The 27,706-nt window shown below is 52.4% G+C and overlaps 1 protein-coding gene across 5 annotated transcripts; it reads left to right on the top strand.

The window, feature by feature from the left end:
* On the top strand, positions 1-27,663 carry SLC13A2 (solute carrier family 13 member 2). 5 transcript variants are annotated; one of them, XR_015148178.1, is made up of 12 exons: positions 1-167; positions 14,798-14,926; positions 15,658-15,794; positions 15,902-16,107; positions 16,804-16,984; positions 17,086-17,208; positions 19,736-19,954; positions 20,100-20,188; positions 20,625-20,750; positions 22,059-22,220; positions 22,851-22,988; positions 23,456-24,168. XR_015148178.1 is itself a non-coding variant. In XM_086360119.1 (12 exons), the coding sequence occupies exons 1-12, from the start codon at positions 66-68 to the stop codon at positions 27,610-27,612; spliced, it is 1,806 nt and encodes a 601-aa protein (XP_086216245.1). In that variant the 5' UTR covers positions 1-65; the 3' UTR covers positions 27,613-27,663. The 5 variants fall into 5 exon arrangements, 3 of the variants coding, with proteins under 3 accessions (XP_086216245.1, XP_086216247.1, XP_086216246.1); XM_086360119.1 differs by lacking the exons at positions 20,625-20,750; positions 23,456-24,168 and adding exons at positions 20,478-20,599; positions 27,415-27,663; XM_086360121.1 differs by lacking the exons at positions 20,625-20,750; positions 23,456-24,168 and adding exons at positions 20,478-20,599; positions 27,337-27,663.
* The last annotated feature ends 43 nt before the right edge of the window (positions 27,664-27,706 follow it).

Below are 27,706 nucleotides of genomic sequence, written 5' to 3'. Positions count from 1 at the left end.
ACACCATCCGTCCTGCAGTTCCCTGGATCCAGAGGGTGACCAGGCAGCCCTCGTGGGCCCACACCATGGCCACCTGCTGGCAGGGCCTGTGGGCCTATCGCTTCTACCTGATCGTATTCTTCCTACCCATTTTCCTGCTGCCTCTGCCCATCCTCGTCCCGACCAAGGTAAGGACTTGGGATTCTGGGCACAGGGAAGCTCCAGAGGAGCAGGGGAGGGACCATGTGTCCCAGGGTGGGGCATTTTTAGGACCAGCAAAGCCCACTCATCCCTGTTAGCGTGGAGTTGAGGCTATCTCCTCCTGGTCCTGCTGAGTCTTAGGGGTTAAGAGGTCAAAAGCGGCTTTTGCAGGGTATCCAGTAGTGGGAGCTCAATGTGAATTGCTTAGGTCCACTTGACATCTACTGCCTTAGGAGGCAGAAAACCAGCTCCATAAAGGAGGTGCAGGTAGAAGCCGATGGGGTTGATCAGGAGAGTATGAGCTGGTCTAGCAGCCTGGAGAGTGAAAGAAGGGGATTAGAAGAAAACCAGCCTTGGGCAGTTTGTGAAATTTTAAGAGTACAAACAGAGAGTGAAGGTGCTCACCTGTGATCCCAAGAGCTAAGTCGCCTGCGGAGGAGGGGTGGAAAGAATTAACCGTACATGCCGATCCTGCCAGTGGGCGCTACAGATGCACACCTCGGATGGCGGGGGAAATGTTACTGCTTCCTGCCCACCCCACGCAAACAGCAGGACTCATAACTTGGGCTTTCATTTATTAGAGGCCCCCGCTGCATGCCCTGTACCACACATCCAGTAACCCTCTCCCCAATCTTATGAAGCAGGTTCTGACTCCCATTTTGGAAAGTGGTCACCCAAAATCCCAGGGCAGATCCTGGGGATCATCTAGTAAGTAAAAGAAGACAAAATTATGAATCTAAAACTAATACAGGACTTTGGGAAGGATACTTAGAGGTGGAGGTGGCCTTGAAGTACAAGTTTCACAGGAAATCTGTCTCTGGCAAGTCACATAGACAGTGGCAGAGCTGGTGGTGTGGGCTGGCTACAAAGCCTGTGCTGTCTGCCTCCGGAAGGCTGAGACCGATCCTGGCTCTGAACTTGGCCCCATCCCACACCCACTCCCCTGCCACCCGCCAGCTGCTCAATGAGCCAATTGCTCAGAGAGGGAAACTGAGGCAGGCTTTTTATTCAACGTGTTCCAAAAGGATAAGGAACAGGGAGGTAGTGGCACGGCTCCTGGTCAGTGACAAGGCCCAGCTGACCTTTGAGATGACCCTCATCTCAGGCCAAAGCCAGTGGCATCTCTATGATAAGGACCCATTAGACTGGCTTCCAAACAGGCTGAGTTAACCAAGTGTGTTAACCCCAGAAGGAAGGCTGGACAGGAGCCGTGATTCCCATGTTACTCCCCAGGAAAGTACAGCCCAGAAAGATTTGGTAACCTGCCCACCATCACTCAGGAAAGCCCGAGTCAGTACAAGAAGCCAGGCTTCCTGGTGAGGGTGGGATGTGTCAGGAGGCCCTGTCTTCCCTGGGCTGTACCCCACCTGTCGCCTGCACCCCACCTACCGCCTGCTTCCTGCCTACAGACATTGCCTCCCCTATCCTGACTCAGATGAACTGCCCTGTGTCCTAACTGCGAGGCCAGCCCCTCCACTGGGGCCCTGGCTACCAGTCCCTCTCAAGGACTTTGCTCCTGTAATTATCCTCTCCTCTCCTGCATCATCAACTTTTCCGTCTTTGCCTGATCTCTCCTTCAGCATACAAACAAGCCTTAATACTGCTGCTAAGTCACTTCAGTCGTGTCCGACTCTGTGCGACCCCATAGATGGCAGCCCACTAGGCCCCGCCGTCCCTGGGATTCTCCAGGCAAGAACACTGGAGTGGGTTGCCATTTCCTCCTCCAATGCATGAAAGTGAAAAGTGAAAGTGAAGTCGCTCAGTCGTGTCCGACTCTCAGCGACCCCATGGACTGCAGCCTACCAGGCTCCTCCGTCCATGGGGTTTTCCAGGCAAGAGGACTGGAGTGGGGTGCCATTGCCTTCTCCAAGCCTTAATACGAATCTCATTAAAAAACAAAGTCTCCTTTAATCCTACAGTCCCCGCACGCATGCCCACTTTCTCTGTTCTTCCTCACAACAGAAAGTCTCTGAGACTGTCTACACTGCCCCTCTCTCCTCAGACAGCTCCGCTCCCGAAGGCTCTACCTACCTAGAGGGCTCTCGTCGCGTGCCCGTCAGCATCCATGTCACGGAACCCTTGGTCCCCGCTCACCTTCCTCGACCACTCAGCAGCATGTGTCACAGCCAGTCCCCTCCTCTTTGCTGCACTGTCTTCTTTTGGCTTCTCCTGGGTTGCCTCTTCCCTTGACTACTTTTCCTGCTCCTTCTCTCTATCGTCACTCCTGCCCTAGTGACCTGTTTTCTCCTGCCTTTAAAAGCACCTCTAGACTGATGATTCCCCAGTTGGTAACTCCAGCTCTAAATTCCAAACTTGAATTACCCAACTAACACGGGATACCTCCCCCCGCCGAACCCTTCCTTTTTACGCAGAATGCCTTTGGCATACTCAAAACACAATCCTGATCCCTCATCTCTCTCCGCTGATTCTCTTTTTGATCTTACGTATCAAGAGAAGGCTCAACGTCTGCCTCAGAGCCATTCCTGGTGCCTGTCTTTCCTTCACTTCCGCAAGCACCAGCAGGTCCTGTTGACTAAATTTCCCCAAAATATACTGAATGGAGTCACTTTCCACTGCCTCCTCTCTGGTCCAGGCCACCAGAGTTTCTCTCCCATCCCTACCCGTCCCCAGACCATTCTCTCTCTCTCTCTTTTTTTCTAGTTGAAGCATATTTGATTTGGGGCTTCTCAGGTGGCTCTGTGGTAAAGAATCTGCCTGCCAAGCAGGAAACACAGGTTCAACCCTGGGTTGGGAAGATCCCCTGGAGAAGGAAATGTCAGCCCACGCCAGTATTCTTGCCTGGGAAATCCCCTGCACAGAAGAGCCAGGCGGGCTAAAGCTCAGGGGGTCACAAAAGAGTTGGACAGGACTTAGCAACTAAGCAACAACAATAGTTGATTTACAATATTGTGTTAATTTCTGCTGTACAGCAAAGTGATTCAATTGTACATATGTATTTTTTTCATATTCTTTTCCATTATTATTTATCACAGGATATTGAATATAGCTGCAGGTGCTATACAGTGGGACATTATTGTTTATCCATTCTCTATATAATACTTTTTGCATCTGCTAATCCCAAACTCTCAATCCACTTCTCCCCCACCTCCACCCCCACTTGGCAACCACAAGTCTGTTTTCTATGTCCCCAGATCGTTCTTCACCCAAATGCCAGGATGGTCTTTTCCAAACATAAGCTCATGTCACTACCCTGCTTAAAACCCCATATAGGTTTCCTGTCAAACCTAAAATCCAAGCTGTCAGGGAGGCCACAAGTCCCCAGGGCTCCACTCCTGCAGACCCTTCCTCTCCTTCCCTGTATCCTTGTTCTTATTTGCCCTTCTCCAGCCTGGCTTCCCAGGTGGCGCTAGTGGTAGAGAACCTGCCTGCCAATGCAGGAGACATAAAATACACAGGTTTGATCCCTGGACGGGGAAGATCCCCAGGAGTAGGAAATGGCAACCCATGCCAATATTCTTGCCTGGCGAATCCCGTGTACAGGGGAGCCTGGCGGGATCACAAAGAGTCAGGAACGACTAAAGCGACTTAGCACTGCAGCCTCCCTAGCTTTCTCTCTGCTCCTCAAATTGCTCATCTTCCTGCCTGGAATATTCTTCTCCCAGAGGCTTCCTTCTTTAGGTGTCCATTGAAATCCACCCGGAAAAAACTTCTCTGAGCAGTCCCAATCATTCATTTTTATAAAAAACCTGCTATTTAAAGGGCTTTCAGTCTCTGAAATGATGTGTTCCCATTTATTCTCTGATCCCCCTACTTTAGAATGTAACCTCCATGAAGGCAGGGACTTTGCCTTTTTCCATGCAGAATCCTCAGCACCTGGCACATAGTAGGTGCTCAACAAATACTTGTCAAATGACTGAGTGAACAAGTGAATGTGGGTAGAGACGGCCCTGTCCTCAATTCCTGTTGAGTCCCTGCTCTCTGCAGTGAATTCCAAGCTTACCTCCACACCCCTGGCCCCTGAAGTGGGTAGGAGGAGGCCCAGAAAAAACTCATCTCACACCTGTGTCCATATAATACTCGTTGACATTTCTTGAGTATTTTTTATGTGCTGGTCATTATGCCAAGCACTTCAAAGCACTAACCCACTTATTTCTCACAATCATCTCTGAGTTACTATGAGGTTACTACTTCCATCTCCATTTTACAGACATGTAAATCCTGAGTGGTAAAGGAATTTTCTGCAAGTCCCAGCTAGAAAAAGGCAAAGTCTGGACTGGAATCTGGCCTTGGCCGAGGCTATCTAGGGATGCAGGGTGATCCCCTGTCGTGTCACCTCTTGAGCTGTCTGCCTCGTGTTTACCCAGCCATCAATCCTTCCTTCCACTGTCATTCAGTCTAGAATGTCTGTGGAGTCCTTGCTCTGTGCTAGGGGTTGCTGAAAAGGAACACAGATGTTCTGTCTTCAAGTCGCTTTCAGTCTAGAGGACCATGTGTTCCTGCCACCCAGACGATAGCCAGAAGCCTGCAGGAGCTCAGAGGAGGGAGAAAACCCTTCCAACTGAGGAAAGGGAGGATCTGAGTTGGGCCTTGAAGGCGGAGTGAGATTTCAACAGTGAGAAGCATTAGTGGAGGGCAGGCCAGATGACGAGAATGCTAGGAGCAAAGGCTGGAAATAGTAAGTGTGTTTGAAGAATTGGTAACAGAATCCTAGAAATTCCCATCACCCACTGGCTGGAGGGTTCCTAGTGGTTGGGGGACAGTGGGGTCTGAGATCTCAGTGCTCCCCCAACCCCGCAACCAGATACCTAAGAATGATGTGCTGGAAACCTTACATCTATTCATTCATTCATCAGGAAAAGTATCACATGACAGTTACTGTTTAGGGGCAGTGGGATGGAAAGTAAGATTCAGGGAACTTGCGATCCTGGGGGTAGGGGTGGGGTAGGAAGACACACAGAAAACACATACTGTCCACACAATGCAAGGCATGAAGCAGGCTGTGACTATGGCTTGGGGAGGAGCTGCTCTAGACAGGGTGACCAGAGAAGGCCTACTGGGGTGCTGACATTTACCTTAGGACCTGACTGGCGAGTACGAGCCAGCCAAGCCCAGCTCTGGGCCAAGAGCTGTCTAGGCAGAACCCACAGTGCAAAGGCCCAAGGCCAGGGGTGAGCCTGGCAAGGAAATAAGGCCAGCACAGCAGGGAGACCCGAGTGAGCAGATGACCTTAGAGAACTGGGGAGAGGTCAGCCAAGCTCAGCCCTGCAAGGTCCAGGGAAGGAGTGAGGATTTTATGCTGAGGGTCAGGAGGGATAAATACTTGCTTAGAGGTCAAAAAGGCAGTAAGTAAGAGTGGCTGTTTTTCAGTCCCTCAGTTGTGTTCAACTCTGCAACCCCATGGACTGCAGCATGCCAGGCTTCCCTGTCCTTTACTATCTCCTAGAGTTTGCTCAGACTCATGTCCATTGAGTCGATGATGCCATCCAACCAAATTAGAGCTGAAAATGCAAATATCTCCCAGGATCCAACAGAACCACTCATGAAAACCGTCTCCCTGTGGTACCGTGTTTGCCAGGACAGAGCTTAGCTGAAATCCAGACTGTATTTACAGCAAGAATAGAGGGCAGGATTTCTTGCTTTGCAGTTTCGTTTGCTTATTTTTGTTGTTGTTGTTGTTTTGGGCCACACTGCTTGGCATGTGGAACTTCCAGAACCAGGGATGGAACCTGCACCCTCTGCAGTGAAAGCATGGAGTCTTAACCCCTGGACCAGCAGGGAAGTCCTTTTGGTTTTTTCGTTTTTAGGATCTCTTACTCTTAGGATTCAGGAGTAGTAGGTATGTGTAAGCATGCGCACTTTAAGTGCTGTGTGACTAAAATACCCTTGCACGGGTGCTAAGTCACTTCAGTCATATCCAACTCTTTGTGACCCTATGAACTTTTGCCCGCCAGGCTCCTCTGTCTATGGGATTCTCCAGGCTAGAATACTGGAGTGGGTTGCCATGCCCTCCTCCAAGGGATCCACATTTCCTGAGGCTCCTGCATTGCAAGGTGGATTCTTTACCACTGAGCCACTGAGGAAGCCCAAAATACCCTCACTGCCAGCTATTCCTGAACCCCAAAGATGGGCCAGTATGGTGGGCCTGAAAACTGCAAAGCATTTGGACCTCGGTTCTGGGACCTGCCTCTATCTTTTGAGACTTCCTGGATTTGGTTGAGATGGCAGAGCCCAGGAACAAATCAGGGGTTTTTGGAGCCAGATAGATGTGGGTCCAAATCCACTTGGTAGCATGAGCAGCCATGTAACTTTACCAAGCCTCTCACCTCTAAGAGGCTGCTGTCCCAACTAAACGAGATGACCTGTGTGGGTAGACTGCCTGGCACCCAGGGCTCGGTAAACATCCTGTCCCTTCTGCTCCTTGTCTGAATTCCACGCCCCTAGGAAACACAAAAGGGGCTCCCTAGGTGGCTCAGAGATAAAGAATCCACCTGCCAGGCAGGAAATGTGGGTTTGATCCCTGGGTCAGGAAGATCCCCTGGAGAAGGAAATGACAACCCACTCCAGTATTCTTGCCTGGAGAATCCCATAGACAGAGGAGCCTGGTGAGTTTACAGTCCATGGTGTCGCAAAGAGTACAACTTAGTGACTAAGCAACAAGAAAACACAACACAGCATTTCGGGCACTGTGTGGATACCTGACTTACACCGATAGATGTACTTCTTCTTCTATTCATGAAGATGTACTTACTTCTTCTATTCATGAAGACCTTGGTGTTCCCACCAGTGAAACAGGAAGGCAAGGCGTGTCCCCTAGGGCAGTGAAATGTGGTCCCTGATCAGCCCTGGACTATGCGGAGTCAGGTTTGTGACCTCTGAAGGTCATGAGAGTAGGAGCCAACCTCCAAAGCCAGGGCGATTCCTAGGGAAGAGATAGAAGGTTCCCCAATTCGAAATTTGCCCCCAGATTACCAAATCGTCCTCACTTCCAGCACCTGCTAAATGAAGGTCAGGCATGGGAAAACCAGAGAGACTTTAGCAGAACAGTTTCCTGAACAGAATCCAACAGCGCTGCCCAGGGCTGTTGTGGGGATCAGATGCACGGAGGAGTGTGGGAACGCTTCGCTTCTCTTCATCTCTTACCTGCTGGTTTGCTCTTGAGTGGACACAAGCAGATCTGGCCCTGGTCCAAACTCTGATGTCAGGACTCTTCCCCCCACTTTTGTTGTCTCTGACACCCAGACCCATTGTTCTTCCCTTTGGCCTCTTAAAGCAGAAGATGATGCAACAAAGGCATTCACATGAAGGCACAGAAATAAACAAAGATCAGCCAAATGAGATCAGGCAGAGGAGAGAAGGTAGTCAGCCTCCATTGCCTGCTTTTGGCAGAGCCTCAAAGGCAAGGGGCGGGGATGCTTTAGAGTGGAGAGAGGTAAGGCTTCAGGTGTGCCCTGACTGGAGGGTGCTGTTAGGGGGACATTGCAGGAAGGCTAACTGGAAGCAGGGCATCCTCTCTGATTGTTTAGAAATCAAATATGGCTTTCACTGGTTGGTCCTGAGTTGGAAGTGGTGGTAGCAAGTGGCGGGCGTAGGGGCAGCCTGCAAAATTAAAGAGACTGGCAAGTCATTGAGCAAATCCTGCCTTGTGGGGGCCAGTTGCTATGGAGATTGTGGTTTGGCTACAGGACTGTGGCTACAGAGACTGAAGGACTTATGTTTGCCTAAGGACTGTCCACGGTTGCCTCTTATGTTTAGTCTCTCAAAAGTTTTAGGCATTTGGATGGGCCTAATATTCCTGGAATATCACACACACACACACACACACACACACACACACCACTCTGATCCTCCTTCCCCAAGTCCTGCCACATGGCTCCTCTCCTCAGGGTCATTGTGTCTCTAGACACCCAGGAAAGGCACCTAGAGTTTTCCCCTCCCACCTAGCCCAGCAGCCATCACCCAGACCCTCTGCCTTCCACCTCCTGCTATCTCTGAAGTCTGTCCTCCCTGTCCATCTACGCTGCCATGACCTTCTCTGTGCCCCTGTCATCTCCCCACTGGACAGCCCAGCCTGGCCACCTGTCAACTCCCAGCTTCCATGGCTGCTGATCCATCTGCCACACTGTTGCAGGTGTAAGCCCCCTATTTTTATCTTGAGGCGATTGATTTATTTAATTAGGTGATACGTGCACATTGTACAAAGTCCAAAAGCATGAAAGAATTAAGCATTTTCTTCTGTGATGAATGTAGACATCAAGCCACCATAGGATGAACAATATTTTTGAGTTTGCCACCCACAGGAATCACAGATATTTTCAAATCGTATGAGAGCTATTGCCAGGACCTTGACATACTGTTGACGTTCATCATGACTTTGAAATTACAGTAGCCACTAGCCAGTGAAGAGCTTACTAGTTAAGCGTCACATTATGTTACTATCTTGCCCATTTTTCATATTTTAATAACTGTATTTCAATATAAGTGGTTTCTTTTGTGATCCTGTGCATTTTATTTAATGTATTTAAAAACATTATTCCAAGAAGGAGCTGGAAGGCTTCATCAGGCTGCCAAGGGGATCCTGGTACAAAAACAGGGTAAGAATTCTCGAATTAGAGATTTTCCTATGTGTATACAAATACTTACAGACATTTTAAAAAAATCACATATGCAGCCTCCATGTGATCTTTTAATAGACACACCGACCTGACCACGTCACTCTCTCTGTTTACAGTCCTGCAAGGATCTCCCCCTCTTACCTTTGTCTTCCAGATAAAGTCCTATATTCCTCTCAGGGCAAATGAGACTCTTCCTGAGCATTTGATCCCTTCCCCCACAAGAATGTATGTGATCATTTGTGCCTCGTTCTGTTCCTCTGTGCCCACTCCCTCATGCTGACACTTTTCCCCCACCCACCAAACTCCTATTTATCCCTCAGCACCCACTCAGTTTGCTCTCTCTGGAAGCCTTCCTCAGCCCAGACAGAAGGAGGCTCAGAGAAGGGGCCCCTTCTCTGGGACCCCACTCTTTGGTCTCCCCTTTGCAGTGGTGCTGGCTGCCACCCAGGACCTCGCCTCTCTCCCTAGACCCAGTAGTGCTCCCTGCCCGCAGCATCCCTACTTGCCAGGGGCAGAGGAGCAGTGGGAGTAGCCTGCCCTTGGGTTAACCTTCAATCCCCAGGAGGAATAAGATGTAACATCTTTGAGATTGTGGACATTTTTGCCCTAGGCTTCTCTGTGCCAGTAATGGGTAAAGGCCATGATGCCCTCAGGTCCCCACCCTGTCCACACCCAGGGTCCAGAGTCTGCCCTAGATTCCCTGGCACCAGCATCTTTATTTATACCTCATGCATCCACCCTGGTTCCCCAGCAGCACAGGAGCACGTTTCTCTGCCAAGTTTAACCCAGGCCACCTGCTCACTGTCATCCGCAGTTCTTTACAGCTGAAACCTACATGGTCAAATCCTACATCCTCATAATAACCCAGCAAAGTGGGTGTTTCTCTTATCTCTATTGGTAGATAAGGACACTTCATAAAAGAGAGCAATGTGTATACAGTTGGAAATGTTCAATATTTCTTATTTAAAAAAAAAAACCCAAAGCTGAGAGATGTTAAATAGCTTGCCCAAGGACATGCAGCCGTAAAGCTGGGCCTGGGCACTCAGGTTTTCTGACCTCTGACTTTTGTTTCCTATCACAAAAGAAGCAAGTTGCCAGCCTTGGGGTTTGGAAGCCATCTGAGCATTTATCTCATCTGCTCGCTGTTGGTTTTGCCAGGCAGGCAATCCGCCATGACTATGAACCAGCCCACGTAGGGCACTCAGACTCCCTGAGCGCTGGAGCCAGGCCTGAATTATGTCTGTGCCCCAGTGCCTGATATTCATCCACTCATTCATCCAGTGGCAACTCCATAGAGGTGCTAGACACCCTGCTGGTGTGAGCACAAACAGATCCAGACCCTGCTCCCTAGAGAGTACGGTCTGATGGCAAAGATGGATATTCATCATAAGAAATTTGTGAGAGCAAATGTTTAAGTACAGATTGTAATGAGTGCTATGCAGAAGAGGTAGGGGGACTAAGGGTGTAAAAAAAAAAAAAAAGAGAATATATACCTGAAACCTGTGGAGCTGAGCAGTGCAGCAGGTTGAGGAGTAAGACAGTTGGGTCCCATGCCATAGGCCACCATCTGAGCTTGGCCAGCCCAAGGTGTATAGAGATGGCAGCAAGGCAGAGGGTATAAGGTGGCCTGGGAGGCCAAGTCTGACTCCCAATTGCCCACTTTTGCTTTCTTCTTATTGCACTGGGTCTTTGTTGTGGCACACAAGCTTTCTCTAGTTTGGGAGCACAGGCTCTAGAGCTCATGGGCTCCGTAGTTGCGGTGCGCAGGCTGGGTTGCCCCACAGCATGTGAGATCTTAGCTCCCCAACCAGGGATGGAACCCACATCCCCTGCTTTGGGAGGTGAATTCTCAACCATTGGACCATCAGGGAAGTCCCCCGACTCCTCACTTCTAAAGCAGGGGAATGCAGACCTTGGAATCAGACACATTGAGGGACCAAAGAGAAAGGATCCCCTGGGTTCTGTTCTCATTTCTGAGCCAGGAATGTCACTGACTGCCTGGTGAAGACTCTGGGCCCTTCTCAGAATATTGCTTTGAAATGCACAAAATAAAGTGTATGGGATGGAGAAGGAAACCAATCATTTTGGAACATGGTTATAAAAGTATAAAAAAATTAATTACAGTTCAGAAATATAAGTGTTTCCTTATTAAAGCATTAAATAAGATCTGGTGTTGATATAATCACTACCACAATTTCAAGATAGAGATGGATGTAAACAATATTTTGAGATGCATTTTTGAGATCATTGTAGCCACTGATCTCTGCAGGTCCCTAACAACTGACAATCACAATCGAATATCCTTGACTAAATGGTCATTAGTACCATCAACAGTTGTCTGGTTTGGGGAATTCCCCGGCTGTCCAGTGGTTAGGACTCAGTGCGCTTTCACCACTACAGGCCCCGGGTCAGTCCCTGGTTGGGGAGCTAAGATCCTTCAAGCCTAGAGGCACGGCCACAAAAAAAAACCAGCTCTACAGTTGTGTTGCCTGTGTTCATAACCTTAGTTAGATGTTAGCTAAAAGAGGAAATAGTTTTCCCACCCAGCTTCATGGACCCTTGGCATTCCACGCCCAAGTTAAGAGCCCCATGATCCAGGAAGAGCAGGTCAGTGAGTTATGCTACAGCTGGACTGACTGCCTGGGAGGGCGGGATGGGAACACAGGCCCAGAGCCACCAGGGCCAGGGAAGACTGCCAAATGGAACTCTGAACCCGGTTTTGACCCAGAGACACACAGATACGGAGAGGGATGCAGGAAAGTTGTAAAGTACAGAAGCCATAGGTTCGACACACTGGTACTCACAGCTCCCTTTGGAGGGTGCAAAAGGAGACCTGGAATTGAAGCAATTTGCCCAGAGCCAGGCAAGGGGAAGTGGCAGGCCCCAGTGAAAATGGTTCTGTTTCGATCCTGGGCTCTAACTCACGCCCATTCACCCTGCTAGCCACAGCAAGCTCAAGACTGAAGGACACCCCCTACCTGCAAGGCGTCAAGCTCAAGGCAGAAGGCAAAACCCTGGGGCTCAAGAACCAGACAGTCTGGATTCTTCACTGATTTGTGTGACTTTGAAATATTTAATTTACTGGCACCTTTATTTCTTCATCTGTGAAAGGAGAACAATGCTATGCTATGCTATGCTAAGTCACTTCAGTCATGTCCAACTCTGTGTGACCCCATAGACGGCAGCCACCAGGCTCCCCCGTCCCTGGGATTCTCCAGGCAAGAACACTGGAGTGGGTTGCCATTTCCTTCTCCAATGCATGAAAGTGAAAAGTGAAAGTGAAGTCGCTCAGTCGTGTCCAACTCTTATCGACCCCATGGACTGCAGCCTACCAGGCTCCTCCATCCATGGGATTTTCCAGGCAAGAGTACTGGAGTGGGGTGCCATTGCCTTCTCTGAAGGAGAACAATAGTCATTTCTAAATCACAGAGCAACTAAATGTGAAATTGGAACAACCTGAAGCGTGGAGATCACGATGTCCATGGAGGAGACCTCAACGATAGCTATGCTGTTGTTTTTTACAAAGCTATCTTCTTGAATCAGCGGAATCATCCACCCCAGCTCCCCTCCTCGTCTCTGGCCAAAGAATTCTAGGGGGTGGGGGCCACACTAGGGTCCAGAGGAGCTGGCCTGCCCATAGTCTGCGGGGGAGGATGGGTAACAGGCCATGACATCAGTGTAACTGAGAAAATGGTTGAAGAAACAGCGATTTCAGCAGAATCTACCTCCAGCTAGGGGAGGAAGAGGTGTAAGTCTCTGCTCAAGGATCAAGGCATTCCCCACCCACTGTGCCAATGAGTTTATGTCCGGGGGAGAAAGGTGGTGGACGTTTCATGGACAAAAAAGTGAGCCTGGCATCAGAGATACTTAGTGTGCAGGCTACGTGTCACACCACCCCCTGGCCTGCCACTGATATGACTCCACAGGGAGTGCTCTGGGAATTGTGCAATCCTGGATACCTTGCCTAGGTTCCCACCCGGCTCTGCCCCTCCCTGGTTCTGTGACCATGAGCAAGCCACATACCCCCTGGAGGTCCTCTATAACATGAGACCACCACACCCACCCGTGGCTATAACTTGTTGTTGTTCAGTCGCTCAGTCGTGTCTGACTCTGCGACCCCATGGACTGCAGCATGCCAGGCTTCCCTGTCCTTCACTATCTCCTAGAGCTTGCTCAGACTCATGTCCCTTGAGTCAGTGATGCCATCCAACCATCTCATCCTCAGTCACCCCCTTCTCCTCCTGCCTTCTATCTTTTCCAGCATCAGGGTCTTTTCAATGAGTCGGCTCTTCCCATCAGGTGCCCAAAATATTGGAGCTTCAGCCTCAGCATCAGTCCCTCCAATGAATATTGAGGACTGATTTCTTTAAGGATGGACTGGTTTGATCTGCTTGCAGTCCAAGGGGCTCTCAAGAGTCTTTTCCAACATCACAGTTCAAAAGTGGCTCTAACTACAAACTTGAAAACGCCCAGCTCCTAGAAGTTACTCAGTAAACAGCAGCTTCCTCTCCCTGAGACCTTCCTTCCAACCTCAGGGTACTAAGGGCCTGAGGTATAAGGGGGGAGCCCAGCCCATACCAGGTGGAGAGGGCAAGAGGGGCAGGGCAGCTGAGACAGGTAAGAGAGGAGGGGCCCCCCAGCCGCTTTGTCCGAGCAGGCAGCCCCTTCCTTTGGCAAACAAAGAGTGAGCAGGTGCCCCTGAGAAGGCTTGGATCCAAGTACCCCTCCTGGAGGCTTCCTTCTGGCTAATGATTCCCCTGCCTGCCCTCCCTCCCCTGGCCTGCAGAGAGGCCCCGTAAAGGTGGGTGGGCCCCTGATGTCTTGGTTGGCCGACTTCCTGCTCTAGGTCCCCTACCAGGCCTGAAGTCAGGCCTTCCTAGCTTTGGGAGCTTCCTGAGGGAAAGGGGGGGCCTCTGGTACCCCAAGACTCACAAAGCCATGACTCAGGGTTTACTCCACAATTCTCCGTACAACACAGGGATGGTGGAACTTTTCAGATATTCTATTTTTTTTTTTTAATGTTTATTTACTCATTTGGCTGCTCTGGGTCTTAGTTGCAGCCCACCGGAACTTCATTTGTCGTGTTCGGGGTCTTTATTGTCATGTCCCAATCTTTCAGCTGTGGCCTGTGATCTCTAAGTTGCAGTATGTGAACTCTGGGTTCTGGCATGTGGAATCTAGTTCCTCGACCAGGGATAGCACCTGGGCCCCCTGCACTGGGAACTTGGAGTCTTAGCTACTGGACCATGAGGGAAGCCCCTCACATATGCTAGAAATGTGAAGGACACCTCCTGGAGTTGTGCAATGCAGTGGTCATGCCAGGATCACTTGGAAGGAGACTCCTGCCTTTCCCAAAACTTTTCAATGATTAGTGAATCATTCAGAAAAGATTTGGTCTGAAGCCTCCTGGGTTCTGAACTCCGAGGATCCAGATGCTGCAAAACTGACTCTGTTCTCATGGAACTCACCTGCTAGCAGAAGGAACAATTACTATTTAAGCGTCATACAAATAGATGTATTCTTATAGACTCTTGATAAAGGAGGGGAGGTCAGAGCTCCAGGCGGTGCTCCACAATTCCCAGGCCCCGGTTTCATTGAGATGAGCCCCCCATCTCATTTAAGACTCCTCATCCAAGCCCCCTGCAATCCCCAAGGGGATAGGATTATATTCAACAGATGGATTATAATGTCTAGACTCCCCAGGGCTAAATACAAGGTGGTCAGTGCTTTGCTTTCTATTTCCATTTTTAGTTTTTTTTTGGGGGGGCACACTGCATGGCACAAAGGATCTTAGTTCCCTAACCAGGGATTGAATCTGTACCCCCTGCAGGGGAAGCACAGATTCTTAACCACTGGACTGCCAAGGAGGTCCCTATCCCCATTTTTAAATGAGAACTTGGGTTTGGGAATCAAGGGCTGTGAGTTTTACAGGGTCTCCCTGCACTGTTGCAAATGGTCTGTTTCCTCTGGGGACAGGAAATGATGTGATTTTGAGATACAGACCTGCCCCCTCCAATAGCTTGCTATTCCCCTCCTGCCTGCAGGAAGCCTGTTGTGCCTACACCATCATCCTCATGGCGCTGCTCTGGTGCACCGAGGCGCTACCGCTGGCCGTCACTGCCTTCCTCCCCGTCATCATGTTCCCCATGATGGGCATAATGACTGCTTCCACGGTAAGCCTCCCCATTCACAGGAGGACATGCTCCCAAGGATGGAGGGGTCTGCCCTAGGATGGTGATGATGGAAGAAACCTCATCAGAGGCAGAGCGCATGGAAGATGGGTCCCTGCCTCTGCCTGGCAGGTCGGGGAGCACAGAGGGAGGAGTCAGCTAGAAGACCAGGAAGAAGGCATTCTAGAAATGCCAGGGGCACAGTTGGTGTCAAGAGTTAATTCAAAGTGGAAGCAATTAGGCCTAGGCTAGGGAGGGAAAGGGGGCTTGATAGCCAGCCAAAGAGTCTGTCTCCTTCTAATTCGGTGGTTCTGAAACTTGAGCATGCACCATGATCACCTGCAGGGCCAGTTAAACAAAGATTTTGCTGGGCACCACCCCAGAGTTTCTGATTTCATAGATCTGGGGCAGGGTCTAAGCATTTCATTTCTAGCACGTTCCAGGCCAGTGATGATGCTGACCCAGGGACCACAGAGAACCACAACTTTAGATTCTGAAACAGCATTAAATTCTCCCAGTCAGTGGTTTTAAGCATGGAAGGATTCAGGCTGGACGATCTCTCAGTCATTGCTGACGGGAGAACGGGTTAATCAGAAAGAGAGGAAACTGCTTAATATGCAACAATGGGGGATCCAAAGACCATTTCCATTTGGGTCCAAGAGCCCAGGGAACCAACCTCTTTCTGTTGGCAGAAATAGCAGCGTCAGCACCCTGTAAGCCCTGTCCCCACGCAGGTCAGCCTTGAGTACCTGAAAGACACCAACATCCTATTCATTGGGGGGATGATGGTGGCCCTTGCCGTGGAGACCTGGAATCTGCACAAACGCATCGCCCTCCGTGTGCTCCTCATCATCGGGGTGCGGCCCGCCCTGTGAGTCCCCACAGACCAAGACGGGAGGGCCTGGGGTGTGGGCATTCTGGGCCGCCAGCCCCTGCAGGAATGCTGGAACACCAGTGTGTGGGTCTGTCCATCGCCAGGCTGATTCTGGGCTTCATGTTGGTTACGGCCTTCTTGTCCATGTGGATCAGCAACACGGCCACCACCGCCATGATGCTGCCCATAGCCCACGCCGTTCTGGAGCAGCTGCACAAGATGCCCACAGACAGGGATGTTGAGGAGGGCAGGCACAACCCTGCCTTTGAACTCCAGGAACAGAAGGAAGAGACCAAGCTTGATGAGAAAGGTGAGGCCAGGCCCTGTCCCAAACCCCTCTTGGGGAAGGTCTGAGATGATGTTCATGATAGGAGGAGTCATCTGAACACCGATTTTTTTTTAAATTTTTGGCCACACCCCCACGGCATGTGGGACCTTAGTTCTCTGACTGGGGATTGATCCTACACCCCCCCCCCGCCCCTGCTTTGGAGGACAGAGTCTTAACCGCTGGACCATCAGGGAAATCCATATCTTGGCAACTTTTGGGACAGAAGAGGGAAGCAAGAAGTTCAGTGACCAGCTTGTCCTGGTGGGCTGAGATTTTTCCTGGTTTTGAAATGAAAAGTCCCACAGGCTGGGAATTCCCTCAGTCCTGGGCAAACCGAGATGCTAAGTGACCCTGGCAGGCCGAGAGCAGGAGCCTGGGTGGGCTGTCAGGGGTCCGGGCTCCACTCTTCCTGTGCAGCTTGGATAATCTTCTTCCCTTCTCTGTGTCTCAGTTTCCCTCTCCTGAGAGGGGTTGGGCCAGGTGGTATCCGAGGGTCACTCCATCCTGAGACCCCAGGGAGTGCCTGTCCTTCCAGACCTGGGGGCAGCCTCGGCCCTCCCCCCAGCCTGGGTCTAGGCTGCTAAGTGACAAGGTACCTCAGAGGCCATGGAGACCCTGCCATGCTCCCCGAATCTGGCCCTGCACCCACTCCCGACCCCAGCTCTCCCTTGTTCCCAGACAACAAGCAGGATTGCCCTGCTCTACCGACTCCTTCGGAGTCCAAGATACAGCAGAACAAGGAGCAGCTCCGCTTCAGCCAGGGACTGAGCCTGTGTGTGTGCTACTCGGCCAGCATCGGGGGCGTCGCCACCCTGACCGGCACCACCCCCAACCTGGTGCTGCAAGGCCAGGTCAACTCGTGAGTGATCGAGGGGGAGAGGGTCTGCATTCTGACTGGGGGACAAAGGGAGCTGGCTTGTCACCAGGCAATGCCACACAGCAGCCCTTATTCCCCTTCAGGATCTTCCCCCGAAATGGCAACGTGGTGAACTTCGCCTCCTGGTTCGGCTTTGCCTTCCCTGCCATGATCATCTTACTGCTGCTTTCCTGGGTGTGGCTACAGATCCTCTTCTTAGGATTCGAGTAAGTGGCAGAAAGGGGAAGAGATGCCCAGGTGCCAGCCCTTACCCGTTGGGAGCGCCCAGCTGGGTACCCAGGTAGCCTTTTGGGAAAGGACATAATCACCATCTCAGTGAGCAAACCTCTCCCTCCCAAGGTCCTTCTATGCCCTTGGTCCCCCATTGGAGGGAATGATTGGAGAGTATTATCCCATTTATTAGATAAGCAAACTGAGGTTCGGGCCATGGTCTGTAGCTAGACATGTCAGTGCTGGGACTGAAAACCAGATCTTCTGGTGCCCAGGCCAGGTCCCACTCCATAATGACCCACAGCCCTCTCGCAGGTGCTGAAGGAGTGCACGCTACGAGCTTGTCAGTTATAGAAGTGCTGACGCTTGTGCTCCTACTGTGTGCCTGGTCCTGAAAACACTGCAAGCGCTAGGCACAGGCCTTGTCCTTGGAGCTCACCATCTAAGGGGTGATGACAAGGTGGGGGCAGTGACAGACAGAAGCCTAGGTGCTGTGGGAATACAGCCCAGGAGAGCAGAGACTCCAGAAGGCCCCTGGCAGAGGTGACACCGGAACTGAATCTTGCTGAGTTAGAAGTCAGCCAGGTAGAAGATGAAGTAAAGACATTCAGCAGCAGGAATAGCTTGTACAAAGAGGCAAGAAAGAACATGCTGGGTTTGGGGAAACTCCAGTTCTGTGTGGTTGAAACATAAAGAGCAAAAAAAGGAGAATCAGGGGGATTCCCTGGTGGTCCAGTAGTTAAGAATCTGTCTTCCAATGTAGGGGACACAGGTTCTGTCCCTGGTCAGGGAACTGAGGTCCCACATGCTGCTGGGCAGCCTAGCCACCACAACCAGAAGGAAGCCCACATGCTGCAACTAAGACCGGATGCAGCCAAAAAATACTTTTTTAACCACAAAAGAAAAAACATTAATTGCAAAAGAAAAAATGTAATTGTTTTTAAAAAAGGAGTATCAGGATACACATCTGGAGAAGAAGGCAGGGAGAGATTATGGGGGAATCTTATGTGCCACCTTGTTCTTGAGGCCAAGAGTAGTAAGGAGGTTTTATTCTGACTTCCAGCCCTTGTCACTAGAGCTCCAAGTTGAAAATCACATGAGACCTTGCTGGGGCTCAGTAGGAATCGAGTCTGGGATTTATTAATGATGTCTGCTATGAGTCCAACCTAGGAGTGGTGGTATGAGTGTTACTGTGATATAAGTTGTTATTTGTCCTTCCTACCCAGGCAGGGGGTGGTCACTGAAAGTTTTAAAGCATCGTTGCTATAACATTGCTTGGGCAGGTGCAGGGAAATTGGGTTGGGGTTGGGGCTGATACAAAGCAAAGTGTTAGTCAAAGAGACCAGCACAGTGCCAAGCACCATAAAGGATTTAAACATGTGTGAAACATGATTTTTGCCCCCAAGGAACTCACAGTCCAGCAGGGGAGTTGAGATTTGCCCAAGCAAAGAGTTAAACATCAACGTGAGTTAAACCAGTGCATGTGGAACAGGCTGCAGACCCCTGTGCTTCTTTGGACAGTGTGGGTGGGGCTCAGGCTGGCAGAGGGCGCCCAGAAGCAGTAGGAGAGGGAGGGGAGGATTTCTTGAAAAGTTATTGGAGGAGAGGAGTGATGAGTCAGGGCCAGAAGGAAGCACAGCGTCCAGGCTTCTGGGGCCTTCTCACTCTGAGCAAGGGAAAGCTCAGCACAAGAAAACTCCTGGAAGCATGGAGGGGTCAGTGAGACAGATGGCGCAGGGCCAAGTACAGGGAAGCCCCACCCCCTACCAGCCCCTCTGCTAAATAAGAGCCCTGACAAACCAGTTGTCAGTCACTCAGTCGTGTCCAACTCTTTGCAACCCCACAGACTGCAGCACACCGGGCTTAGCTGTCTGTCACCATCTCCCAGAGCTTGCATTCATGTCCATTGAGTCGGTGATGCCATTCAACCTTCACATCCTCTGTTGTCCCCTTCTCCTCCTGCCTTTAGTCTTTCTCAGCATCAGGGTCTTTTCCAATGAGTCAGCTCTTGGCATCAGGTAGCCAAAGTATTGGAGCGTCAGCTTCAGCATCAGTCCTCACAATGAATATTTAGGGCTGATTTCCTTTAGGATTGACTGGTTTGATCTTGCAGGCCAAGAGACTCTCGAGAGTTTTCTTCAACACCACAATTAGAAAGCATCAATTCTTCGGTGCTCAGCCTTCTTTATGAATAGAGTTTATAAACCAGAGTCTTCTGCTTTTCTTCCAGAATGTTGGGGGCATCAAAGTCTTAGTCTAGTAACCCTAAGGAGGCCTCTGCATGTCTCAGCCTTTAAGACACAGGCACTCCTGGGAGTTCCCTGGTGGTCCAGTGGTTGACACTTGAGCTTTCACTGCTGTGGCCCAGGTCAATCCCTGGTCAGGGAACTAAGATCCCACAAGCAGCTTGTTGAGGCCTAAACAACAACAATCAAAAAGAAACAAAACCTCAGGCACTCAGAGCCCCTTGCTCCCCTGCCTGGTGTGGGGGCCCTCACAAGCTGTCCCCACCCCCACCTGCAGCTTCCGGAAGAACTTTGGCTTGGGGGAACAGAGCAAGAATCAGGAGCGAGCAGCTTTCGAAGTCATCCGGAGAGAGCACAAGCTGCTGGGCCCCATAAACTTCGCGGAAAAGGCTGTCACCTTCCTCTTTGTCTTGTTGGTGGTGCTCTGGTTCACTCGGGAACCAGGCTTTTTCACAGGCTGGGGTAACCTGGCTTTTTCTGATGAGAATGGGAAGAGGTGAGGATTGTGGGGAGGAGGAATACTTCTGGGAGGAGGGAAGGAAGCAGGGCCCCCAACTCAGAACAGGAGGGAGGCCCCCCTCCCCCTCATGACCCTGAGTAGCCTTGAGCCTCTAAACCTGCCCTCCCTGCCCCACCCACAGCATGACATCCGATGGAACAGTAGCCATCTTAATTGCTGTAATTATGTTCATCGTGCCCTCCAAGATCCCAGGGCTGACTCAGAAACCAGGTAAGCACCTGGCCTGGGGCAGGGAAGGGCCTCTGGGCAGACCCTGCCTTCTGGCACTCAGCCCACTCCCACCATACTCGGCAGGAGTAGACAAAGCCCAGAGAAGCTGGGCTGACTTGCCAAGGGCACAGGGACTCAGGGACAAAGCCAAGATGTGGCAGAACTGAGGGTCCCTCTCTTCCATGCATTAAGCTCTGATCAAGACCGCTTGGACAGCCCCCAGGGGGAGGGGAGGGGAGGGAAAGCCTGTTGGCTCCTGGTGACCCAACTTCTTCTGCTTGGGGAGTAGGAAACCCAGGGAAGCTGAAGGCCCCTCCTGCCCTCCTCACCTGGGATATAGTAAAAAAGAAAATGCCTTGGAATATCGTGATCCTTCTGGGTGGTGGCTTTGCCCTGGCCAAGGGCAGTGAGGTGAGAGACCCCATCCCCTCCGCAGCCTCGTTGGTGGGAGACCCTGTGACAGGGAAAGAGGGGCCCTGCTTCTCTCCCATCCCGGGCAGCCCTGACCCCCCACATGGGAGCCCCCTGGTGGGCAGAGCCTTTGCAGCAGCTGGAGAGACAGGTAAGAGCCCTAAGGGAGGGAGAGAAAACACGGGCCACAGGGAGCTCTGCCCAGTCGGGTTCTCAAAGCCAAAGAGAAGGCAGGATTTTCTGGTGAGCAGGGACTGTACTCAGGACCACCCAGGCCCTTCCCTCACCCCCTGCTGGACAGAGAACACCTCAGCTTTAACACCAGGGAGTGGACGGAAGGCACTGGGTTGATGCAGTTTGTTGGCTGAAGCCACCAGGGGGTGCCACGATCATACCCAGCCAGGCTCTGGGGACCGGGTCATCATTCTGCAGAGCCTCCAACCAAGAGGGGAATCATGAACCTGCACCCCTAGGCCTCGGGATTCTGGCTAAGCTCGTTCACTGCATAGACAGGAGCTTTCCTGGGTCAAGGATTGGTTAGTTCAACCATCAAGCACTCAGTAACTGTGCCAAGCTCTGTAATGGGTGTTGAGTGCTAAGTGGGTGATGATGTATAAAATAAAGTCCCAGCTCCCTGGGATTTACAGTCTGGCATTACAGGAGCTCTTCTGACCCTGTGACTGTCCCTGTCCCCCTGCCAGCCTGTTCCCAGTTTCTACCAGGGCCCTTCCCCCTCTCCCTCCTTGCCAGGAGCAAGGTCCCTTCTTTCCCAACCTGCTGGGCTGGTGGGGGCTGGGAGAGGGCTAAAGTTGGCCAGGGACCCCCAGAAGAGAGGTCGGGAGAACAGGAGTCAGTGGGGCCAAAGGTCTTTTCTCCCACCAAGCCCCACGTTTCCCAAGAAAGCCCTTTGACTCCTTCTCTTTGCTACCCATCTCTTTCTTCCCACATCCAACTGTCCTTCAAGAGGAAGAAAGGGGGCTTCTCTGGTGGCTGAGTGGTAAAAAATCCACCTGCCAATGCAGGAGACACGGGTTCGATCCCTGCTCCGGGAAGCTCCCAAATGCCATGGAGCAACTAAGCCCATGTGCCACAACTGCTGAGTCTGTACTACTGAAGCCCACGCGCCCCAGAGCCCGCGCTCCGCAACAAGAGAAGCTACCAGCAATGAGAAGCCCGCGCACCTCAAGTAGAGAGTACCACCCCTTGCCGCTACTACAGAAAAGTCCGTGCAGCAACAAAGACCCAGCACAACCCAAAATTAATTAATTGATTTTTAAAAAAAGCAGGAGAGGGAGACTTTGGTTTCAGCTGGGTCTCTTCATTCCCTCCCAAGCTGCCCTTGACCCTGAAGACTCTAGAGAGGTGTGGGCAAGAGCAGGACCCTCCCCAGAGCCTCAGCCGGGGACTCTGGAGCCCCAGGCGGCCCAGCCTCTCACCCACCACCCTCCTCTGCCTGCAGGAATCGGGCCTGTCGAAGTGGCTGGGGGATAAGCTGACCCCACTGGAGAGTGTGCCGCCTGCTGCCATCGCCTTTATCATCTGCCTCCTGATTGCCGTCTTCACGGAGTGCACCAGCAATGTGGCCACCACCACACTCTTCCTGCCCATCCTGGCCTCCATGGTGAGCTTGGACCGGGAGACACACCTCCTCCAGGGAGCCCTGTTGCCCATCCCAGCCAGGGTCAGAGCAACCGTCTGCCCCCTCCCTCCTCTCACTTCTGAGAAAAGACCCCCGAGCCTCCACCCTTCCCCAGGCTCTTCAGTAACCTTGGGCCCCAAGGCCTTCTGGCCCCTGACTCACTCCATCCCTGGTGACGTCACCTCTGGAGTATCCTGCCGGGGCTCACTGGTGGGCCCCACCCCACATCCCTGGCCCAGTTCCGGTTCTGGTCGTTCCTGAGGTGACGGCGTGAAATTGCTTCCTGGAGCGTCCCTAGCCCCTGCTTCCCCAGGAGCGTTCCCGCAGCCTTTGATGACAGCACCCTGAGCCCCTTTGAGATCCGTTTTATGAGTCCCTCCCCTTCCCACGCCCCACTGGGCAGGGCCGCACACTTATCCCCTCCAGAGAGGTCAAGGGGCCCTTCCCAGGTCACCTAGTGCCCTCTGGCAGAAGTGGTGGGCTCATGGCCAGAGTGTGTATTGGGGTGGAGGTGGGGCTTGGCCCTCAGAGAGGGAAGGAGAATTGGGGGTCAGGCCTTCCCCTCTGGGAGGGGGGCTGAGACCTGCTCTGCCCCACGGTCTCCCCCTCCAGTCCCAGGCCATCTGCATCCACCCTCTCTACGTCATGCTCCCCTGCACCCTTGCCAGTTCCCTGGCCTTCATGCTCCCTGTGGCCACCCCGCCCAACGCCATCGCCTTCTCATTCGGAGGCCTCAGAGTGACAGACATGGTGAGTGGCAGGGGTCTCAAATGCCTCAGCACGCACCGCCCTGTCTTTCCACCTTGATGGGCCACCGAGTAGCTTAAAGCCTCTGAGATCCTCGGAGTTGACAGTGGACCCCGCTGGGGTGGGTGACGGGGGGGAGGGGAGGGCATGGTCCCCACTTGAGGGTCTCCAGGCCCTGCCAGGCCTAGACCACTGAGAGGGAGAGAAGGAGTGAGGAATGTAGGGGCACCGAGAGGCCAGGCACCCACACCTGGGAGATGGACTCAGGGCCCTGGGAGCGCCCCTTCCCCGTCAGCACTGGAGTAGAGGCAGTGGTGGGGACGTGCCTTGTGCCGCAGGTTAGACTCCAAAAAGGACTTCCCAGGGAGAGTTTTGCTAGTAAGAGAGCTCCAAGCACCCGTGAATACCTAAGGGATAGGTGCTGGCCCAGCTCAGTGCCCACACATTCAGACTGGCTCTCCTCACCCCAGGCCCGAGCGGGATTCATGCTCAACATCATTGGGGTTCTGGTCATCACACTGGCCATCAACAGCTGGAGCATCCCCATGTTCGACCTGCACAGCTTCCCCTCCTGGGCCCAGTCCAACACCACAGGCCTCTGTGGGGTCAGCCAGGCAAATGTCACAACATCTAGCCCCTAGTCTGAGGGATAATCTGGCCCAAGCCAGAAAGACCCACCTCGTTCCTACTCTTGTGAGCTGGGAGGGGACACCAGGCTCCAAGCCAAACTTTGAAAGGCACATGTATATCTAACCTCCTGTGTGTCTGCAAGGAAGAGGCATGTGAGCTCAGTCCTGTGTGTCTGAGGAAAGTGTGTGTATGTACACACGTGTGTGTGTAAAGATGGTGTGTCATGTGAGGATGTTTGGCAAGGGGGGATTGTGTGTGTGCACATGATCCAAGGTGTGTACACTTGACCGTGTACCCGTGTGAGGTCACAGGCATGACAGCTTGCTCTGTCTGGCACTCCAGCTCTTTGTCTCCCCAGCTTGGTGGGCGACCAGGCCCCTTTGTCCTCTATTTATTGAAACTCAGGCTTAGAGCCGCCTGGGCAGCAAAGCCTACCAGCAGTTGTCATGGCAACAGTCTCTGGGACCGGCCTAACATACTGAGTTCTCCCCAGCCTCTCAGGTTTGGGGGGAGGGTTCAAATATCTGCCCCATTAAAGTTTTGCTGTAGAGTGTGTGGTTGGTTTTTCATGGCACTTTCCAGGACTGGGTCCCCACACGTGGTTCAGGCCCCAGGTTGGGGAATACGCTGGGAGGGGACCTGGCATCTATCCTGGATGGCGGCCCCCTTGGCTCCCTTCCCACCCAAGGGAGAAGGTAATGGCCAGGAACCTCTGCCAAGGCCAGTCGGAGTGGGCGCAGCCACCCAGGAAAGCAGCACTGACATCACCTGGCCTGGCTAATTGGGAGCTGCCAGTCCCTGCGTGTCTTAGAGAAAACCAGCCTCCCGGTTCCCAGAGCACTCCCTGGGCATTTACATAAAACCCTCTGCCCCTGCCAACTCCTCATGGACCCCTCCACCAGCTGGAAAAACCAGTCCCTCCAGACCAGGGGAGGCAGGCTGACCCATGCTAAGGGCCCAGAAAGCTGGACCCTCACCCAAAATGGCAGCCTGCGGCAGGACGCATACACGTGAGGCTCACAGGAACAGGTTCAGAGCCGGCCATGGCCTTCCGAGTCCAGGACCGGACCGCACTCTGGATCATTCTGCTTCCCAACCTACCTTCCCCAGCTCTGCCTTCATGAATTCCAGAGTTTTCATTATCTGGCAAAGTCAGGTGGGGGTGGGGAAGGATGTTACCACGTCCTTCATCCATGCTGGGAGCTCAACACCCCTTCCTGGCTGGAAGGTCACCTAGATGGAAATTTCCAAACATCTTGTCCAGTTCCCTTGTGCAGCCAGAGGGAAAAAAAAAAGATTTTTTTTTTTCCCTCATGCCCAGTAAAATTGGGAGCTGAGTTGTGAAGAGAGAAAACCAAAAAGGATTTCATTCTGGATTTCCCCCTGGGCTGGGGCTGGCGGGGGTTCAGGGTTGATGGGAGGCATAGATGGGAGGAGGCTGCTGTGTGGGGTAGAGGGGGAGGACATGGCTGTCCCCAGGGGACAGGGGATGCTGACAGGACATGCCAGACATCCAGCAGAGTGAAGAGTGTCAGGAGAGGGGCCCAGCCCCCCAGGCTGGCATTCCTCACTCATGAAGCACAGTCATAAATCACGGCTCCCACCCAGACCCACACTAGGACCCCACCAAGGCCCCAGGCGACAGCCCCCACCCCCACTGGGAGCGGGCTGGCCCCAGAATGGTGAGACTCCTCCGGGGGCTTACCCACAATGCAGTGGGCTCCCAAGGGGGAGAACACTTTGCAAACTAGGACTTTCTTTGCCACCCTGGTTGGGTACCCACAGTCCAGCCCTGGCTGGGGAACAGATGGGCATGCTTCCTAGGGGACACATGCCCTCCAACTGTTCTCAGCTCCCCTTCATACCTGATTCCCCCTCAGTCCTGCTCAGAGAGGGCCAGATGTGCATTGAGGTCACAAAGCAGCCCCAGGGGGATGAGGACTGTCTTCTCAGGGAAGGAGGTGGATGAAAAGTGGCCTGAGGGGTGAGGGGGCGGCAATGGTGGGTGCCCTGGCAGAGCACAGGGCAGGCTTCCCCGGGTGCATAGAAATCACCTTCCACAGCAGGCGGGAGGGCAGAGACCGGAGGCAGGCGGCACCTGTCAGCCTAATCACCATCATTAGCTGGGCAATAAAGTAGCACAGAGGGGCGGAGCCGGGCTTTGAAGGAAGGGCCTGTCAACCCAGGTCGGGTTCGAGCAGGTGGCCTAGCAGCTCAGCCGCTCCTGGGCACACACGCTCTGGGCCGCAGGAAGATGGGGCTTTGCAGAGACGGGGGTCTATGCCCTCCCAGCCTGGACCCCACCCTCTCCCCCATGGCTTCCAGGAAGGCAGCAAGGGGCTTTGGGTGTCTCCTGCCAGCTGAACTTGTGCAGTGCTGGGACTCAAGAACGTCTATCGTAGTGAGTTCCCCATTGCTAGGGGAGATCAATGAGGCCCGAACAACTTGAGGACAGTCTGCCTGACACGCCGTGCCCCCAGTTCCTAGCAATAGTCTGGTGACTGTTGTATGAATGATAAACATATTAGAAGAATGCGAGTGTTTCTTGCTTCTGGAGAGAGGTCTGACCTCAAATCCCCTTTCCAGGCTGCTGTGTGTGGAGTGCTGTGTGATCTTGAGCCAATGTCACCTTTTAGGCTCATCAGATAGACCCAGTTTTCCCCTGCCCCTGTCCCCTAGGGCCCTGGGAATGTCCCTGGTAACCTCCCCCCCTTCTTGCTGGCCAACCCCAGCCCCAGAGGCAACTGTAGCAGCAAGAAGGCCTAGCAAAGAGCTACCAAGCCAAGTGTTTTTTTTTTTTTAATGGGTTTTTAAAAATATTTATTTGTTTATTTGGCGACGTTGGGTCTCAGTTACTGCACGCAGGATCTTTCTCGTGGCATGCTAGATCTTTCATTGTGGTACCCAGGCTTAGTTGCCCCACAGCATGTCAGATCTTAGTTCCCTGACCAGGGATTGAACTCACCCGCTGCGTTGGAAGCCAGATTCTTAAACACTGGACCACCAGGGAAGTCCCAAGCCATGTGTTTTAAGGAAGAACCTGGCAGGGTAGAAAATAGGTGCGTTAGGAGGCTGGAGAAGGTGGGAGAAAGGGATATTAATCCCCCTGCTGCTTTCACTTTGCTTTGGTCTTTAGGCCGAGGGAAGCTCTAGGGGTTAGAGTCCTCAATCCCAGCCTAGGCCCCTCGGGGGCTCAAACTGTGACTTTCTTATCTCCTCAAAGTCTCAGAAGGGAGGCTGCTTCCTGAAATGGGAGGGTGAGCTGCACAGGAGAGTGGACAGTGCACCCGGGGGTGAAGGCTTAGAGGTGGGGTAGAACTGGGATGGGTGAGGTTCTGGTGGGTGCCAGCCTGGAGAGGGTGCCCCCTACAGCCTCCACCCAGTTTGGACCCCATTAGTCATGATTATGGAGAAGGAAATGGCAACCCACTCCAGTGTTCTTGCCTGGAGAATCCCAGGGACGGGGGAGGCTGATGGGCTGCCGTCTATGGGGCCGCACAGAGTCGGAGACGACTGAAGTGACTTAACCTAACCTTAGTCATGATTAGCAGAACCAAGAGGTTTTACTAGGGGCTGGAAAAGGGTGAGCTTCCACCTCAGGGAAAGGGGGGTGGTGGTGCAAAACTGGGGGCAGATTGGGAGGGTTGTGACAGAGATTCAAGACAGCTGCTCTTGGGCTGCCTTGGTAGCTCAGTGATAAAGAATCCACCTGCCAATGCAGGAGATGCAGGTAAGGTCCCTGATCCCGAGAGGATCCCATATGCCCCAGAGAAACTAAGCCTGAGCGCCACAACTACAGAGCCTGTGCTCCAGAGCCCAGGAGCCACAACCACTGGGCCCACATGCTGCACCTACTGAAGCCCTAGAGCCCGTGGTTGGCAGTAAGAGAAGCCACCGCAATGAGGAGCCTGCGCACCACCACTGGAGAGTAGCCTCCACTCGCTGCAACTACAGAAAAGCCTGTGTAGCAACAAAGACCCAGCATGGCCAAAAGTAAAAATAAATAAATATAATTTTTAAAATGAATAAAAGTTTTATTTTAAAAGAACTGCTCTTTTGTTTAAATATCGCTTTATTGATTTATTTGGCTG

Source organism: Bos grunniens, chromosome 19, assembly GCF_055505025.1.
Source record: "Bos grunniens cultivar Pamir isolate PY7600 chromosome 19, Bosgru_T2T1.0, whole genome shotgun sequence".
NCBI lineage: Eukaryota > Metazoa > Chordata > Mammalia > Artiodactyla > Bovidae > Bos > Bos grunniens.
The sequence above is the reverse complement of the archived record's forward strand: the minus strand, read 5'-3'. Positions and strand labels throughout refer to the sequence as shown.